Here is an 18,678-nt window from a genome sequence, read left to right as displayed (position 1 = left end):
TCAGGTGGAATCATAAACCAGTTTTTACTAGTATTTGATTGACTTGAATAGTTTGTTCAGCTTTGTCCTGTTTAAAGAAATTTTTGTAGTTTGTCTGCCTCTTGTTTGCCACTAATAAGCTTATATAGTGACCTTTCAGTGCCCTGAAAAAATTTTTGTCCTAAAACTTTCTCATGAATTAATGGATAGTATTACCCTTGCTTTCCTTGGTGAGGGAAGTATTAAGAATCAATCCCAATAAATGCAAGAGGCAACAGCTATAAACCTGTTACAGCCCAGGCCTTCACCTGAAACCCAAGGCCTTCATCTCTACCTTTGGGCCAGCCTGAAGGTTGATAAATTGCTAAAGAAAATAGTCCCATGAGTCTAGCAAGGTTGTTTGGCCTATTGACAGTCGTTAAGGAGGAGTGTGACAGATATATGCAGAATCCTCCACTGGTGTTCCTTCAGCAATGATTCCCAGAAACATCAGGGACACGGTGTATGAACTGTGCTTTGTAAATGGCCAAACAATCAAAAAGAGGAGCCTTTTGACTCAAGATTTTGCATGGAGTCTACGTACAGTAGATCCAGTTCATATCTGCTTTGTTATTGTTTGACCAACATGTAGTTTTCTTCAGGCTTCTTTTTTTTTGTACATTAACGGTGGTCTTTCCAGGAATATGAGCAAAAAAGAAAAAGGAATGTCTGTAGAAGTGTGAGAACTACTTTTACTACAGCTTTTACCACTAGGTCTAGCCTTTCTGTCTAAATCACAGCCAGCCAACAACATGAGTATGTATTACAAAGAGATCTTTCAAGTGCAGTACTACTGCTATGTTGGCAACATTTGGATCAATGTACAGGTCTCTAAATCCTGTATTTCTGTCTGCAAGTCTTGACTCTTTATAATCACAGAAGTGCTGTAGTAAAGATACCATGAAGGATTGTCTCTTCCTGACACTTGTACAGTAGCACAGCATTTCCATTCAGAAAGATAGAATGGGGACACTGTTTCCATTTGCTTTCTGGCAGAGCTGTGCATGGATTAAATAGAGCAGACTGCCACTCCTCTACTGATAAGGCCCAGGCATTACAATTTCCCATAGTATTATTTTGCCAGTTAGTACAATATTCCATTATTGTTTTTATCATTGCGATCACTAATGCCTAGACAATGCTGTGAGCTCTCAAGTTTTGTATATCTCATCCATTAGGAATGTTATGAAAATGTATTTTCTCTGGTACATCAAGCAAATCCATTGTTGGATTGCTTGAGGTGCCAGAGAAACATAAGTCTAAAAAACAGAGAGAAAAACAAGCTAACCTGCTGTTAGCTTTTTCTTTGTTTTTCTGAGTACTATCACGGGGCAAACAAGTAGAGTAATGTTAACAATAGGACCAATCTTAAGTGTGCTTGTGTAAGTTTGGATCAACACACCTAAATATCTTTTTATTAAAATTTTTCCCCACTTAAATAGCACACAGTACATGGCTAATAATCTTACATAGATAGTCACTTAGCAGTTGCTTGCCTCAGAAGTAATTAGTTTTACATGTTTTCTTCAGAAAGCTTTACACTTAGAGAAGAAAAAAGAGAGTAAAGCAGAGAACACCACTTCTTTTTTTTTTTTTTATTATTTGCTGTACTAAATTTTTTCATTTACTACTTAGCCTTTGCTTTTTCAAGGGAATTTCAGGAGATAAACAGGGAGCAATTTTATCCAATTCCTGTCTGAAACTCAGATTATTTTGTAATCTGTGATGAAATTAACATGCATCTTCATGAGCAGGATGTTTCTTTGATGTGTTACCAATTGTATCTGTGCTGAAGTTGCAACAGGTTTTTTTGAAGTTGATATTCTTGCATGGAAGTCAAGCAGTTAGTTGCTTGAACGTTTTCTGGTTCAGGATTTGCATGTACATCTGTGTACATAAATATGTATAGTTTATACATATATGTAAAACACACACATAGATGTGTCAATGTGTTCCAAGTGCAGTGATGCCACTATGGCTCAGTGATAATGCCACTATCACTGCACTCAAGTGCAGTGATGCCACTATTACTCAAGACAGGCTAAGCTCCTTTTGACCTCACATGAGATTATTCAGTTCCCTTCAGGATGATATGCACTACTGATCATTCTGGTACCAGTGGATTCATTGCTTACTTTACTCAAATTTAAAACCAAAGTCTGTCCAAGCAAGCAAATGTCTAGAAGACATATGAAGCATGACAGAAAACTTGTCTTTGATGAAAAAAATTTGATTACTCCTCTGTAGTCTACCTTGCTTCCAATAGAAGGAGAAACTGTGGTCAGGTACATGAAGGAGGGAGCCACCAACAGTTAGAAAACAACAAAACTAAGTTTAAGACCTGCTTTCTGCTTCATGTTTGTACTTTCTTTTTGGTCAGATAGCACATATGGATCAACTTTGGTGTTTGAAACTAACACTGCTTCGCAGATACTCATACTCTGATTCTTACCCTAAGCTCTACCTTAAGCACTTGAGCCAGCTGGTTAATCTTACCTGGACCTTTAGGTGTCCCTCTAAGTTTGTTGTATTCTATCCCAAGTAGCATAGTGACAGACTTCTGTTATCACTAGTCCTTTTTAAACAGGATTACTGAATTTGCCTAATTGTGACTGCTTTTATGGATCTTCTTAATTTTAATCATTCTGCTATTTGAGCTTCCTCTCAGGGTGATGATCAGCAAGGCAATTATCCTATCTATAACTGGTATCAGGCACCCCTTTTTTTTTTTTCTCATTGTCATGCTTGACCAGAAGCGCATGGAGCTTCTCTGAGTAGAAGGACAGAAAAAAGTGATTTTACTCAGTGTTATCCCTCACTCCAAATGAGGCAGAGGCAGCATCAGCCTCTCCTTCCCCCAAGGCAAGGCAGACACCAAGAGCAATGTGGATTAAACAGGTGGGCTTGGCTGCCTTCCTGTTCCTGTGTAGCTTGTTTCTACTTGCCAAAAGAAGCCTACCTTAGCAGGGCAGCGCTGTGTTGACACCAGGCTGTTCCTCACCTCTAACCAAAGGAAATGCCTCACTTGCTTAGAGACAGGAGGGAGGGGGAAAACTAATGGCTTGTGAGGTTTTATGGAGTTCAAGGTCCTTCTTAGCAGCTATAATGTTTCTGTTTCCCACCACCAAAGCTTAGAGCTTGCTGCTTGTGCTCATATACCCCAACCTTAGCAGAGAACTGATACTAATCTTGACATGTGATGTGTCATAGAGGCTTCATGGTGAGAGGTCATTGTGTGTTTGCATAGTAGTTGACATGGCTGGCTGCATTCTCACTTGTCTTGTAGGTGGTGGGATGGCAGAACTCTGTGCTTTAATAAATAGGTACCACAGAACCCTGGGTGAAAACTAAAATTGATCCAGAGCCTTCAGCTCTCCTCTCCTGTGTGATGTCACTAAATTAGATTATCTCTCTTCATCAGGCTGTTGGGAAAACTAGCTCATTTTGGTTTGCATAGGGTTTTGCATGTGAAAAGGGAAGGGCCTTTGTTTGCTGCAGGTGTATTTTCCTCCCACTCAGAATTGCTATTTTGGTTCTGAAATAGAATAAACTTTTCTCAAGCATATAAGACTGAATTTTTTGTGGTGCTTTTTTCCTTCAGAATATTTGGTTTTCATCCCGCATATGTTGGCATTTGAATCTAAATTAATTTTTGTAAAGTTTGCTGTGTATTTTTAGCAATTGCAGCCCTAAATAGGTGAGAACAAAAAGTTTGTGCAAAGTAATGGGGAGATAAAAATTCATAATGAAAAAAGTTTACATGTACATCCACTTGAAATACCTATTTAAAGATGAAGAGGTATCACAAGGTATTATCCTTGTGTCATTTGGCCATTTTTTGCTGTCTGCTGCTGTGATTGATTCCTCTGAAGAAAAATTGTTCAACTTTTTAAATTTTACAGTACACAGCCATAAAAGTGTATATAAAAAAGCATAAACAAGCCCACCACTTCAAAGGCTGGGCAGCTGTTAGTCTTTGTTGCTTTCTCTTTCAAGATACTCAGCTGGAGAAAGGCAGTGGTTTTTGCAGTGCTTTTAGTTTTGTTTGCTTGGTTTTGCTTGTGATTTCTGCAGCCATTGATTGCTGTGTCTCAGAGGCTGTTTGCCATGTCCTGACATTTCTCAAGCTGAAGTAGTCATCAAGGCTCTTCTTTCTGATTTCTTGATAATACATTTCTTCTTGCCGTACTTCATCATTTGTTGACTGATGGCCTAATGGTGCTGTTCCTGTACTCAAGCTGGTGCAGTCTCCTGTGGAGGATTTGGAGGCTGGTCTCAAAGGGGTGATATAAACATCTTGTCTGTGAGTTGTTGTTTGCATTCGTTAAGAAGCAGGTACCAGGGACTGCTGTGATGTTTGGGTGTACTGTCAGAAGGCATTTGGACAGAGGTAGAACCAATGCAGCAAAGTCTACTCTGCTGTCCACAGGAGGAGTCTAACTACAGCAGAATTTGCAATGGGTGAGTTCCTGCTCCTGCCAGGATGTGGCCAGTCCCCATACTAAGATTACACCAGCTGCTGAGAGCACAAGGGTTCTTGGACAACAATAATTTTTACAGCTCAGGGAAGAATGCTTAGATGGTTTGTCCTCAGACATGGAAGCACATGGGTTGTGTTTATCTTTCCCAGCCCTCATCCTGTTTGGCCATCATCCACGGGGAAGATTATGTGACTGTGTTTAGACTGGCAAAATAGTCTATAACAGGGCTACAGAACAGCTGAGGGAGTCTTTAAACATTGACAGCATGGTGGGGAAAAGAGGCATTTACCCATGGCAATTTCAAACAAAAAGTATCTTTAAAATAGGCCAAATACCAGGAGGATAGAGGCGATAAAACTGTCAAACAGGGGTCTTCCAAACTGCTTGCCACTTTGGGAAAAACATGTATCAGCTGTGATGTTATCTCTCCCTGGTCCTGGCCAAAGTCTCTCTCAGTGTGTACCTTCTTGTTCACAGCATGAGGCTTTAGGTATTTCCCTGTTGCAGAGCTCTGGAGTGCCTTGCAGGTGCTTCTCTTGGAGTCAAGGGTTGGTATGCTTGTGTAGCAGAATTTTTGTCTCTGTAACAAAACAAAGGATATAAAGGATAAACATGTAAGACAGTTCTCTGTTACTGCTTTTAGATTTGAAGTACTGCATGTCAAGATAAGTGAATTTGTTCTTCCTGTGATTTATTCTTAAAATGATAAATTAGGGTTAATAAAAATTTGAGTTCTAATGGTGAAGATTTCTTTGCAAGTAGATAATTATTTCTGAAAAGATGTCTGTAGAAGTGGAAATTATTTAAGTTCAAAGTATTACCACAAACATTAAACATGTCTAATGTGCATCTGTCTCAGATCTACATGGTTTGGGAAGTTGAATGTATCTTGTGCTTGCAGATTTGGTCAGTATAGCTGACAGTTTATCTAGTAAACAAGAAAAATTGCTCCCACAGTCAGGTATATGCCTCCAACAGATCTCTGTGATTAAGTGTGCATAGATATTTTCCAGTAAGTCTCTTGTCAGCTAAGTAGGATTAGGGTGATATTAAAAAGCCAGGCTGTAGGTCTGCTGTAGAGAATTGTTCACTCTGGAGCTGCAGTGCAAGAGTGGTTTTGAGTTGAGCCTGTTATTAAACAACAATAGATTTGAGGCAGGATTATAACTGCTTTACACAAAAAGGCCATGTAGTAAATTTGAAAGAAGCTTAAAACCTCTCTGAGGAACCTACTGTTCTTTTTCTTTTCTTGCACATGTTTTCTTGTGTGCGGTAAGTATACCATGGAAATTTCTCGGTAAGTAGTTTTCTTTTTCTGTAAAACACTAAGATTAAATAATATTGCTCTTATGACTGGAGTGTTGGAATGGAAGGATACAGGCTCTTTAGGAAGGGCAGGCAGAAGAAATGAAGTGGAGGTGTCACTATATGTCAGTTGGAGGTTGTGGAGCTACACTTGGGGACTAAGGAGACGACCAAAAGCTTATGGGTCAGGATTAAAGGGAGGGCAGGGACAGGTAACTTTATGGTGGGGTTTCCTACAGGGAGTCCACCTAGGAGGCTGTACAAGAAAATTGGAGGGGCTTTATTTATAAAGGCATGTAGTGATTGGACAAGTGGGAATGGCTTCAAACTGAAAGAGAGTTGGTTTAGATACTAGGATGGAATTCTTTACTATGATGGTGGTGAGGCACTGGACAGGTTACCCAGAGAAGTTGTGAGTACTTCATCTCTGGAAGTGTTCAAGGCCAGTTTGGATAGAGCTCTGAGCAACCTGGTCTAGTAGAAAGTGTCCCTGCCTATGGCAAAAGGGTTGGAACTATAGGATCTGTAAGGCATGTCCCAACCTCAGTTATGGTATGATTCTGTCCTATTTGTCCTATTACCAGATAAGCATTCCTGTTACTTTAAGAAGTATGCACTGAAATATTTAAAAAGGTAGCATATGATAGTTATATATGGCTACAAAAATCTCTTTCAGGAATAGGGAAGGCTCTAGCCTTGTTGTATCATTCTTCCTTTATCAGAGAACACCCCAGATGCAGGCTGCTTGTTTTAGGGGAGTTTTTCTTCTTGAAATTGTTCAGGTTTGTCTAAGTGGAAAATATTTCTAGAAAGTGGCATTCAGAATGAATTTGTTATTTGGACAAAAGGAAGGGAGCTATTTTTCCAGGAGTGTTAGGCTTTACCCGAGACACAGACACTCAGATTCTTTTGTAGTGAAAGAAATTCACTCCCTCTCACACATGCTGTCTCCTCCTGCCCCAGTGAGTATTGCACACTACATCACTGCACTGTTCTAATATGAAGCTAAAATAGGACATTACATCATGTTACCCAAAAGATTTACAGGCAGTTTGTCTAAGAGTATAAATTCTACCTATTCACCAGACTGACTGCAGAATTAGCTTAGGAAGTTTGCACAGAGCAGCAGAATAACTTTGGTATTGCCCTGTCTTATGGAAGGAAAAGATATTACCTTCTTAGAATTCATTTCAAAGCAGTGTAAAGAAAACTTCCCAGTATGTAGAGCATAAAAATACTGCCAAATGTAGTTGATGCTGAAGTAGTTTTGGTCATCTGTGTAGCCCCCATCACATGAATTTTGAGCTTTGGCTTAATATCCTGTTAGCATAAAAGCAGCCCATAGACCAAACTGTAGATTTTTAGCTACAAGACACAAAATAAGTGCTTCTCACTCAATATCCTTTCATATTCTTCATACAGAAGAATCTTCTTACCCTAGAATGCAATGCCCAAAGGGATCTTTGCATGTACATATCCTGATGTCACTTGTAACATGGATCACAAAATACCAACCAGCTTTTCCCGAGTCTTCATGTGGTTGAATGCAAGTTTATGTAATTATATGTGTGTGTATATTTATGTATGATATTTTTAGATGTTCATCTAATCCTGGATTGCAGATGATATAGAATTTGAGACCAACAATTTAGTCTACATGTTAATAATTATCCTCTTTGAAAAGATTTTTAGCTTGAGCTTTAAAAAATCTCCCTTGTTGAGAAAGCATGTCAGCCCTTCCTTGTGTTTCTGAAGTGCAGTGTAAACTCCTAGTTATTGTCTGCCCAAAGTGCAGGGTTATCTCCAAGGTTAATATTTGTGCACTGCCTTTGCCTAACTTTAATATTAATTGCTACTAAATAAATTGTAAAAAATTAATTCCCTTTCTTTTTTAGAACTTGTTAAATGCTAGATTTCTTGTTTTTATTTTCCCCCTTTTCAGTTTTATTGGTGCATGTGTTTTGGTTTTTTAAAAATTGTTTTCCAATACCAGCATGTGATGATTCTGCATGTAGTGCACACTTCATGTGGTGATGGCTATGGCCTAGTGCCAGCACTAAAATACATTTGAAGGTTTAAGAAATAAATCAAATTGTGTAGTGATGATATACTTCACTCTTGTCATGTGTTTTTCACCTTTCCAAATCCATGAACTGATTTAAAAATTTCCCATATGATTTGGCATGTGCATCACAGCATTAGTGTAGTCAGAAGTCTACATTTTAACAAATTCCACCTATCAGCTGTTAAGAAAACAGTGCAGGATAATCTTTTTGTCTGCCTAACTCAAATAAGTGGCATCTTGAAAAACTGCTCCTTGTTTGCTGCAATAGTAGCAATAAAATGTTCTTAAAAATAAATTATAACTTTCCCAAACCATCTCCAAATGTTTTTAATTATGTACATTTTGTATTGAAAAATTACCTCATGTGCCAATGAACACATTTTTTCTGTCAAAGTAGATGGTAGATAAGTGTTGCCCCCCCATGTAAACAGTGAAAGTCAAGATTCCTTTTTTGGAATTATGGTGGCGTTTATTTGGGGTTTGATGTCAGGAGAAATAAATCAAAGCACCAACATCAGAAGTAAGCATGATTATTCCTGGAGTTCTTCTAAAAGAAAAGGAAAATCCAAAAATTTTGCTGTGGCCCATGCAGGTTTGTTAGAGCTAAATGCAAGAGAGCAAGATTGTGTTGTGGTTTTGAAATTAGGCAAAAAATAAGCATTTTGATTCCTATATAGGGTCTGTTGATCTTTATAACATTAAACAAAAAGATATGAAGCTCTAAAGCCATGGCACTTGAGTGGTCAGAGCACATACCTTCCTGTGTGGCACAATCCTTGATGTATAGAGGTTAGAAGTGCAACACATCTTACTGAGCTTTAAATACTGCACTGTGCTTGGCAGCTTCAGAAAGTCATTCCTTTATTAGTCATCTGTCTCTGAGGCAACAGAAAAAAAAGTGCTCCCAATTTATATAGGCAGCTTATAGTAAAACTGCTGCTGAATTGGAGTTTCGGTTGATCTTTGTGAGGGAATGGATCTGGGCCAAAACTCCTAAAAATGGATGTGCTTCTGCCCTTTGTCATGGGGTCAGCAAATGCCTGTAGGATTCATGCGTTACCAGATGACAGAAAAAGTTATGCATGTGTCAGAAAGGACAGCAGGGATGGAAGGAGGACAGGGCAGGGATGTATTGAACAAGGAGCATGCATGCACAGGGAACAATACAAGAGTAGTGCTCAGGGGAGCTAACTGGTCTCTTCTGACACACATCCATTAGAGGAATAATGAAGATGTTCCTCAGCATATTGCTTTTATATACGTCAGTGTACTCTTGTAACCTTACTCCAATCTCATGCCTTAGGTATCTAATTTTAGCTCCTGTTTTCTCTGAGAAAAGTTATGTAATAGACTTCATTTTGAATGTTGTTTGGGGTGACCTACGCTCCTACATTTTTTGTTCATGCTATAGAGTACTTTATTGCCTTAATGGAAGACTATGAAAATAATTTCTTCCAGCATTGAGTCAAGTTGCATAGAAAATTTGCAAAAATTTGTCATTTTTTTGTAATTGTTTTACAATGAATTTTTCATAGTATATGATTGAATACCTAATCCTGCTTTGTTGTGTTGCTTGCATGCTGCTGCATTTCTGGTACTGTAGCCAATTCTATACAAGTTGAATGTCTTGTGTCTGCTCTCAAGAGAAGCCACAGCTACCCTGTGCATCAAATTCTCTTGCAACTGATTTGGGTTCCTCTCTCTCTACCCAAGAAGTCTCAGGGGAGTCTTGAGTGGATAGCATGTTTTATCCTCTACCTATTTTCCAGCAATGTTTTGTAGCCTTGAGGCATTTCTCAGAAGGTGAAGCATGAGAAGTGCACTTGGCTGTGCTGTTTTTGAGAAGGCAGCAGCCAATGCCCCATCAAGGGGAAGGGAAAGGCCAGGGACACTGCTCATGACAGGAATGAACTGTGTAGTTTCTTGGAAAATGAGAGGAAAGGGAAGCAATTTGAGTAGGCTTTGGCAATAGTCCTAAACAGGTTGAGGAGGAGAATTAACCACATTAATGATTAATGATAGCAAAGCTTATTCAGCTTGAAAAGTACTTGCTATAAGTGCTTAGTGCTGGCATTAAAAATGTATGCATTTTCGTTTTAATCCACACTTGACATCTGCAAATGGAGAGGAAAGAGAAGAGCCAGCAGTGTCATTATAGCAGCACTAATACCTCACTACAGCTGAAATCACAGCTTGCCAAGGCACACAGCCTAGAGTCTGGGTGTTGCAGAGCTCAGCCTGTTGTGCTTAGTGATACGGGTTCTCCTAAAGTGTTCCACCACCTGCCCTGCAGAGCTCTGAGTGAAGGCTTGAAAACCTTCTGTGAGTCAACATCTACTAAATGAACAGTTGTCCTCATTAAACCCCTACTGAGGAAGACAAAGACTATGTGTAGGCTGTCACACATGGATTTCTTTGCACAATTAAAAATTTTATAAATATCAATTATCTGATCTCTGTTTTTCTTCTCAAAAAAAAAAATGACCTGCTTTTTCTAATGTGTGGGAGACACAGAAAGGGAGCTCTAACAGAAATGATTTGTCATGTTATCAAGGTGGTGGCAACTTGCCACCAGAAATGCTGTGGATCAGAGCAGCAGAAATTGTGTGGGCAGGAAGTACAGTCTTTGCCACAATCAGGCTGCGAGAGGTAAAATCTAGAATAATTTGTTAATAGAGGTATCTGAAAGGAGCTGAGTAGACAAATGGAGAGGCAGGAGAGAAGAGGTTTGAAGTGTGAACTTTACCAGCTACAAGCCAATGCCTGAGGGTTAGGCTGAAAGGTGCTTGTAGATGGGCCATTTGATTGCACAGGGTGAAGGAAGAAGCAGTTTTGTGCTCTGACCTGAAGTTCGGCACACCAGCCTTGGCACCGTCAATGCAGCCCTTCACCTTCCTAGGCTGGTGGTTAGTCAGCAGCTGCATACCTTTAGCAAATGTCTGGAAATGGTAACTGAAATCCTTGTTTTGCCAGTTTGCTGCAGAGTGTGTAATCCTTCTTGCCTCCCACACAGCTGTATGCTGAGCTGGTGTATATCTTCATTTCACTCTGCTGTTGGTCTAGCCTCACTCTTTATTCATACATCTGCAAACAGAGTTAGGGACAGAGTTCTTTAATTGTCTCCAGTTTGCTTATGGCAGCTGAGCACACAGGCAGGGTGAGACCATCACAGGGTGCCCCATCCACTGGGCAGCAGAGCCTTGTCTGCTCTTTCTGTGTAGTGCTGGGCTGGTAGAAGCTGCACAATAGCAGCAGAGGGCATCTCTTCATCACTGCCCTGTCTTCCCAGTAGACACCTAAGCATTAGCTCTCAGCTTGATGTAGGAAAAATGGAGGTGGAGGGGAGTTGTTGCTCATCAAGAATGACAAGGTTTAATCTTAATTTGCCCTTGGTCAAAAATATACACTTCTCTGCTTTGTTGACAGCCGTGCTGTGCACTGCTGTGCCAGAGGCTACATTTACAGTTATGAGCTGGGTAAAATGCTGTGGTTGCCAGGGGAGAAAAGTATTAGTATTACCAATATTTATTATTTGGTCCCCATGGAAACTATAGTTCTTCAGGGAGTCCTAATTTTCACATTTTTCCTCTCTGTGGAAAAGTTACTTCTTTAACCATGAAGTTCAGATAGTTGTTTTCCAAGAATAAATGTCAAGATACTCAACTTCCTTTGTGTTCTAGCATGCTTGACAGATGCCTGTCTATGGGGAATTACTGCTTACTAAGATACGTTGTGGCTTCCAGTCACACAAATTTCTTTGGAATGTGGTTAATCTAATTGTATCATGGAGGTGTTTTATTGTTTTTTCCGCCTCTGTGTCCTCTTTGATTTGTTCTTTCCCCCATTATTATTTTGTAATTTGCTGCATATTTTAAATTGATGAAGAGCTATTTGGTTAATTTTGGTTTAAGTGGTCTTAGAAGTTTTTTTCAACCTAAATGATTCTATAATTTTGATGGGGAAATAAACTTTCTGTTTTCTACTTAAAGGTATAAATGTGGCAAAAGCTAACAGTGTGGCTCATGGCTGTAAAACAGACACAGTAGTACCTGTTTTTTCAAAGTTTGAGTTCTTCAGATTTTCAGACTAAAGCTGTTAAAATACTGAGGGATTTAACCATGGCAGAATAGTTAACTCAGTGTTTGGCTCTCTTACAGTGCCTAAAACAGTATGTGGAACTTCTAATCAAAGAAGGTCTAGAAACAGCAATCAGCTGCCCTGATGCTGCCTGCCCAAAGCGAGGTCATCTGCAAGAAAATGAGGTACGCTCTTCCTGCAAAGAGGGTGTTTTCCTCACAGGATGTTTAAATCTGTCTTGCTTTTTATGTTACAGCTTCATTGTTGACAACATATGTTTTTATTAATTCTTCAAAGGTCAAATACTCTGTTTATTTAACAGATTATTACTGTTTCTAATTGGATTTTTTTCTTCTTTTCCTTTTTTCAACAGATTGAGTGCATGGTTGCATCAGAAATCATGCAAAGGTATAAGAAGCTACAGTTTGAAAGAGGTAACACATATAACACTATCCATTGAAGACTGTGAGAATGAGTTTTTTCCAGAGCAATCCTCTAAATCAGAATCTCTGCATATGTTCTTGCAGCATCATTGTGTGTTAATTGCTTGGTCATCAGAAAGAAAAACCCCAAAACCTAAAAAGTAATTGCTTCTGTTCTTGCCTGCATGATTCCCAGAACTGCAGCACTCTGGGAATAAACTAAGGAAAGAAAATTGCTATGTATAATATTCCTAAATAGCTAAGGGAGGGAGTGACTTCTATTTTGAGCTTTGCTGTTTAAGTTGACTACTGGTATTGTAGGGGCTGGAGAAGAACACTGACCTCTTTCACAGAGGCAAGATTATCTGCTGGGTTAGCATTTAGTACAGAATTAATGAGCATGTGTGTAACAATACAAACACATTAAGAACATAAATTGACTGTATGTTTATGGAGATGTGGAATGGCAGGACCATAGAGAACTGTCAGTAAAGTTTTGCTGGGACCCAGCCTAGAAACCACTCCAATCATTGGTAGATTTTTACTGCCTTCACTGGGCTTTGAAACATGAAATGAGTTACCTGTAAGGAGCACCCAAGAAAGAGATGAAACTGTATCTTATGCTCTTGTTAATCATGTGGTTGCATTAGGATAGAGGTCAACTTGAAATAGGTTCCTACTGGGCAAGGCATTGTAAAAACACTTTCTGGTGGTTTTAACTGCATAGTATACGCTGTATTTAACTTCAAGTACAACTGAAAAAAATACGTCTCATTCTCAGAACAAGTTTAGTTCAGTGAATGAAAGTGTGCAATTAATTGAGATTCATGAAACTCACTTTGGTTTGGTGCCTGTTTGCAAAGCAGGCCAGGTTTGTGTCAATGTGGGTCACATAAATTAAAAAGCTCCTTTTGAAAATTTGTGTCTTCAAATGCCCTGCCAGTCAACCTCAGCTGAAATGCATTGTTATGGAAGGCTGATCTTGTATCCGCCTTTGAATTTGGTTCTTTTATGTCCCTTTGCAGAAGTGCTTTTGGATCCCTGCCGGACTTGGTGTCCATCCTCTACGTGCCAGGCAGTTTGCCAGCTCCAGGAATCAAGCCCACAGGACCCTCAGCTGGTCCAGTGCAAAGTGTGTGACATTGAGTTCTGCTCTGCTTGCAAATCTAATTGGCATCCAGGTCAAGGCTGTCAAGAGAGCATGCCAATCTCTTTTCTTCCAGGAGAAACAAGGTAAGATATTGAGAAAGATTAAGTATTTAGAAGCCAAAAACTCTAAGAGGCATTTTCCTGATGTTTTGTTCTAAAGCTGTTTCCTTCACTTAGTTGTTCCTGTTCTTTTAATGCTGTATTCTAAAACTGAACAGCTCTTGGCAGGCTCGCTCTTTGCCAGCATTCCCAGAAAAGCACAAAAGAGCTGCTTAAGCCTTTGGCCTTTTGCCTCAGTGGGAAAAATATGACATCCAGGCAGCTCATCAGCTTCACTTGAGGGATGATCTTGTTACTGCTGCTCTCCTGGACAGTGTGGGAGTCGCTAACATCACGCCAGACAGTGATTTTTAGGATACCCTGTCAATCATCTTTTCCTGCTGCACATTTGCCATATGATCTTAAGCTCTGTTTCAAGTGGTCTCTGGTGGCAAACTGCAGCCATTGAATAAGAAAGACCATTGTGTCTGGGCTTTTTCAAAGACTGTGTTGCACTCCAAGGCATCATTAAAGCCCTGTCCAGCTTTGGACTTAGTTACTCATACCTTGTCTTCTTTCAAGCTTTGCTGTAACAGATGACTAGCTAGGATGCTGTCATGATGAGTTCCTGATCAAATACACTAACTTTGGCACATGCTTTTTTGTGTGCATGACAAGAACTGAAGGTTGCTAAATTTCATGGCAAGATAACAAACTTTATGTATTTTTGCTTAGTGTTTTGGTTGCTTTTAGTTTTTATTCCATGCTTAATTTTTTTACTCCACCAAGTAAAAGTAAAAATTGTTTTTTCATTGTTCTGGAGCATAATGTGCCTGTTAGGAGCATTAGGAGTTTCACATACATTTTATGTATACAAAGCATTTTTTTCTAGTACAGTCACCCCTAGTGTTAATATTAGTGTGTGTCCTTTTATCCTGCTATTGGGCAAATCAATCATCAGTCCAGTTTTGCAGCAAATTGTTGATTCTCCATCAGTAATTCTTGCATCTTACAATGGCAGTAGCTGCAGGATTTGTCATTTAAGGTACATTTTAGTTGTTAGTGAGCATAAAACCTGCATACAGTAGAAAGCTACACAAGGGAAATAAAAATTGTTCCACTATTTCAACATTCCTCTGTGTTGTGCCCATTATATCAGGGGATATCTGTGGTTTTGCACACTTGTGCAAGAACAGTCAGTGGCGACCCTAACTCATGAACAGTGACTTGTTAGGAGTCTGTCAACAGAGACAAAGTTTAACTGAAAGAGCAACATGCACCAAAACCTTATTGTTCTTGATGTGGAGGGAAACTCTTAGACAGGGTCCTCAAGGAGGGCACAGACAAGTTCTCTGTCCCTGGTGCCCCAGTCCAAAGGAGTGTGGTCTGGGGTTATTGTGCAATCAAGGGATTGTTTCTTCATCTGGGAAAGAAAGGAGAGAAAAGGAAAATAATCTAGATGTACAAAATATTTAGATGTGAGCTACCTGCTGCTCAGCTGGTATGTTACAGGATAAAACTGTTTAATATTTATTAATATGTACATAAAAAAGCTGTTTTTTACATGATAAAGAAAATATCCTAACTTTATGTAGACACTGTAGTCATTAAGCATATTCCTAAAGATATAGTTGAAAAGTAATGCACAGCATAATATCTGAATAATAAAACCACTTGAATTCCTGAATATCTAGTAATTTCTCTTTTTTTAAGCAAAAAAAGCAGGCTTGCCTTCATACACAGTTCTTAGCCATTATTTTCTAAACTGACATGGTCATGCATTTTACTAATTTCTCACTCTCTCCCACAGTTCAGTTTTCAAAATGGGAGATGATGCTCCGATCAAACGCTGTCCAAAGTGTAAAGTTTATATTGAACGAGATGAAGGCTGTGCCCAAATGATGTGTAAGAATTGCAAACATGCCTTTTGCTGGTACTGTCTGGAATCTCTTGATGTGAGTACATGCTGTGCACTCTTGGCTCTCAGAAGCTTAGAAGTTCATTGCTTTGCCATCCAGCTGTCTCTTTAATCAATTAAATAAATAGCGCTCTAGCTTCTGGCCACAACTCATCAGAGCTGGTGCTGGGAATTTGATAGGATTTGTATCCTCTGTTTCACTTGTCTGACCTGTGTGAATTTAGCATTTGGCCTGAGTCAGTAAATAATTATTAAAAAGTAAAAAGTCTTATGACAGTAATTTGTTTACAATCTTTACATGGCACCTAACATGGGGAAGGGTGTTGCTTTTTTTTTCAGTGCTGACTTTTCAATGTTGCCTTTCTTGAAGGCATTACAGTATAAGACTAGCAATGCTCTTAGTCTGAGGATGTTTAACAAACTAGATGTGGTAGGTTATTAGCAGTCTAATTTGTTTACCATTCATTGTAATCTGTGGGACAAGAAATAGATCTGCCATAGGAGAAAGAATACTGTGTTCCCTCAACAGCAGGAATTTATTGTTCTATAAGCTGCTACTGTCATATGTTTATATTTTTTTTAAATCAGCCTGTTATCATGCCCACAGATCAGAATATATACAATACACAACATCTGTTTCCATGTCATCATTTTACTTTATAACTTTGTTAACAATAGCAAAGGAAATTAGGTTCCTGAGAGCTACTCCCAACTATTCAAATCTTGTGGTTGTTCCATTTGAATACTTTACTAACAATCCTGAAATCACAGGCTTCTCACATGCTCTCACAGATAAAAAAAGCAGTTTTGCCTTAGAACTAGGCCTACTATCTTTTCTGGTTTGTGAGGAGCTGACAGAATTGATAGGGATGTAATATCTCAGAAATCTGTTTTGTCATTCCGTTCTTCAGCTAGATAAAGGAGCCAGCTTTGGGAGGTCTGCAGCACAAGTACTGATTTTTCCTTTGCTCTTGCTATATGTTTGTAAAATGCCTGCAGTGATCAGCTTAGCTTCTTGGATTCTCTTGCTAAACTTCATGCTAGCATTTAAATATGCAGCTTAAGAGCCTTTGGGAGAAGAATTTATTATATATCTATAACACATGCCAAATAAACCTGCTTGTGAAGACACCTAACTGTAAACAAAGCACTTTGGAAAGGTTAGACATGGCCATATCCACTTGCTTTTATCTTCCTGTGTGATTCTTGTGTTTAAGTTGTCTGGTTATAGTGTTTTGTAACTTGAAGAACTTCTGTTTATTGCCTACCTTCTCATTTAATATTTGCAGGATGATTTTCTCCTTATACATTATGACAAAGGACCTTGTCGAAACAAGCTGGGGCACTCCAGGGCATCTGTTATTTGGCACAGGACACAGGTAAAGCTCAGATCATTTAAAGCTCTCTACAATTCTACTGCTGTCATAGTCCCTCATTTTAACTCCTTAGGATAAATTCTGTGCCAAATGGTAACTGATTTTTGTAGCAGATAAAAAGAGGGCAATAGCTTGGAGTGGAACAATTATCTCTCCTAGAGAAGGCCCTCCTTGGCAAAATGCCCCTGAGAACCAGAAAAGGTATGTTTGCAGAGCCAGTTCAGTGCCAGTCCAGATTGTTCTCACTGAACATGGAGGATGAACTAGGTTGCCGCTGTCAGTATTATTTACAAGGAAGCTCTTTCTGCAAGGCAGTTTTTGCTCTGGATCCAGACCTGGAGTGGAATTAACCTGAACACAGACATTATCTTGCTATGGTCTCTGACTCTTTCCTGTTGGTTGGATAGAAATAACCCTGAAGGTTCATCAGTAGTTTCAAACACAGATTCAAACTGACAGTTGCAGAGAGTGTGGGAATACCTCTTGTAGTCTAGATTCAGTGTTGCTAGACTCAGCAAGAGTGCTAGTAATAAAAGAGCTCTCTGAAGCACTGTGATGCATGCAGTATAAATGCTAATGTGTGACTTGGTCCAATCTACTTTCTCTACATTCACTTCAGAGATAGGGGGACATCTGCGTATCTGAGTCATCTCTTCCTAAATTAACTGTGTGCCTGGAAAAAGCTACCTTTGAGATGAGGTACTTTTCTTGAAGTAAGAAGATTTTTTTCCATGTGAGCATAAACCCCAAGTCTACAGAATAATCATCAAGTCTGGATAAACAGCTAAACTGAAATAAAAGGAGAAGGATCTCACTCACCCTTCTTTCACTCACACCACTGACTATCTGAGCTGAGGACTGGCTTTTGCTTGGATTAGCCAATGGTAGCTTAGGAGGTGTGTGGGTATGTGAAGTTTACTTGATAAATCTGTAGTATGAGGTGATTAATCTGATATTTGGAATCTCTTCTAAGCCACTGCAGCTTGTGCAAATATGTTTGATATATGGAATGTTTGATCTGTTTATTGTTGAGAAAGAAGGTGATAATTCACTACTAGTCAGGATGTAATTCTGCTAAACCTGCTAAAGCCAAATCAACACTGCAATTGTTTCCTTATGTTAACTTTGAGTAAGTTGTTAAGGTTCTTCTTAGATTTATCCAAAGCAAATTGAGGTGAGTCTTTGGTTTGTTGTTTGTGAGTTTAAAAAAATATTTGTTTTGGCCAGAGAAAATGGCTTGATGCCTAGTAGGGCAGCAATTTCTTCAGAAGAGAAAGAACCAAGGAAAAGTAAGTAAGTAATACTCAACAGGCAGTTTTACTTAAAAATAAACAACGCCCCCCACCACACACATGCAAAACCACACCAAAAAAACAAAAACAGCAGAACCAAAAAACTGAAACTTGATGATTTCTTTGATGGCATATTGAGGTTGAAAGGATAGTGTAAATAGATGTTTTATATTAATTACCAGTAGTCAGTCTGTTCCACTGAATTGCCAGCTTCTAGCTTGGCTCTGTCTGACCAGTGCACTCACCCTGGGTTGCAAAGAGCAGCATGGCAGTAGTTGCAGCTCATGTTTTTTAAGGATAAGAATTTAACTTTAGTTTCTGGGAAATAAATGCAAAGATTAGAAGTTGCATCGCATTGTCAGCACCACCAGAAGAAAAAGAATGGGTTATGAAACGTGCCCACCTCTGAAGCTGAAAAAGGAATTGCTGCCGGGAGGAAATAAGATGGTAGGGCGAGGCAGCGGGGGCTCCCGGTGGCCGGGGCAGCAGCAGCCGCGGTCCGGTCCCGCTCGGTGTGTGGGTGCGGGGCTCCCCAT

The 18,678-nt window shown here is 39.3% G+C and overlaps 1 protein-coding gene across 4 annotated transcripts in view; it reads left to right on the top strand.

The window, feature by feature from the left end:
• Positions 1-18,678, top strand: part of RNF144A (ring finger protein 144A) — a 70,700-nt gene that overhangs the window by 37,677 nt on the left and 14,345 nt on the right. For 2 of the 4 annotated variants that reach the window (XM_059467320.1, XM_059467319.1), the window contains exons 4-8: positions 12,027-12,131; positions 12,320-12,380; positions 13,394-13,601; positions 15,367-15,511; positions 16,764-16,853. In XM_059467320.1, the coding sequence (XP_059323303.1) occupies positions 12,027-12,131; positions 12,320-12,380; positions 13,394-13,601; positions 15,367-15,511; positions 16,764-16,853 (609 nt within the window). Of the gene's footprint in view, positions 1-4,369; positions 4,480-12,026; positions 12,132-12,319; positions 12,381-13,393; positions 13,602-15,366; positions 15,512-16,763; positions 16,854-17,469; positions 18,574-18,678 lie in introns of those variants that run through there. The other 2 variants (XM_059467321.1, XM_059467322.1) reach the window with 2 other exon arrangements.

This window comes from Ammospiza nelsoni, chromosome 3 (genome assembly GCF_027579445.1).
Source record: "Ammospiza nelsoni isolate bAmmNel1 chromosome 3, bAmmNel1.pri, whole genome shotgun sequence".
NCBI classification, from domain to species: Eukaryota; Metazoa; Chordata; class Aves; order Passeriformes; family Passerellidae; genus Ammospiza; species Ammospiza nelsoni.
Note: the sequence above shows the minus strand (reverse complement) of the source record. Positions and strands in the feature narration are given on the sequence as shown.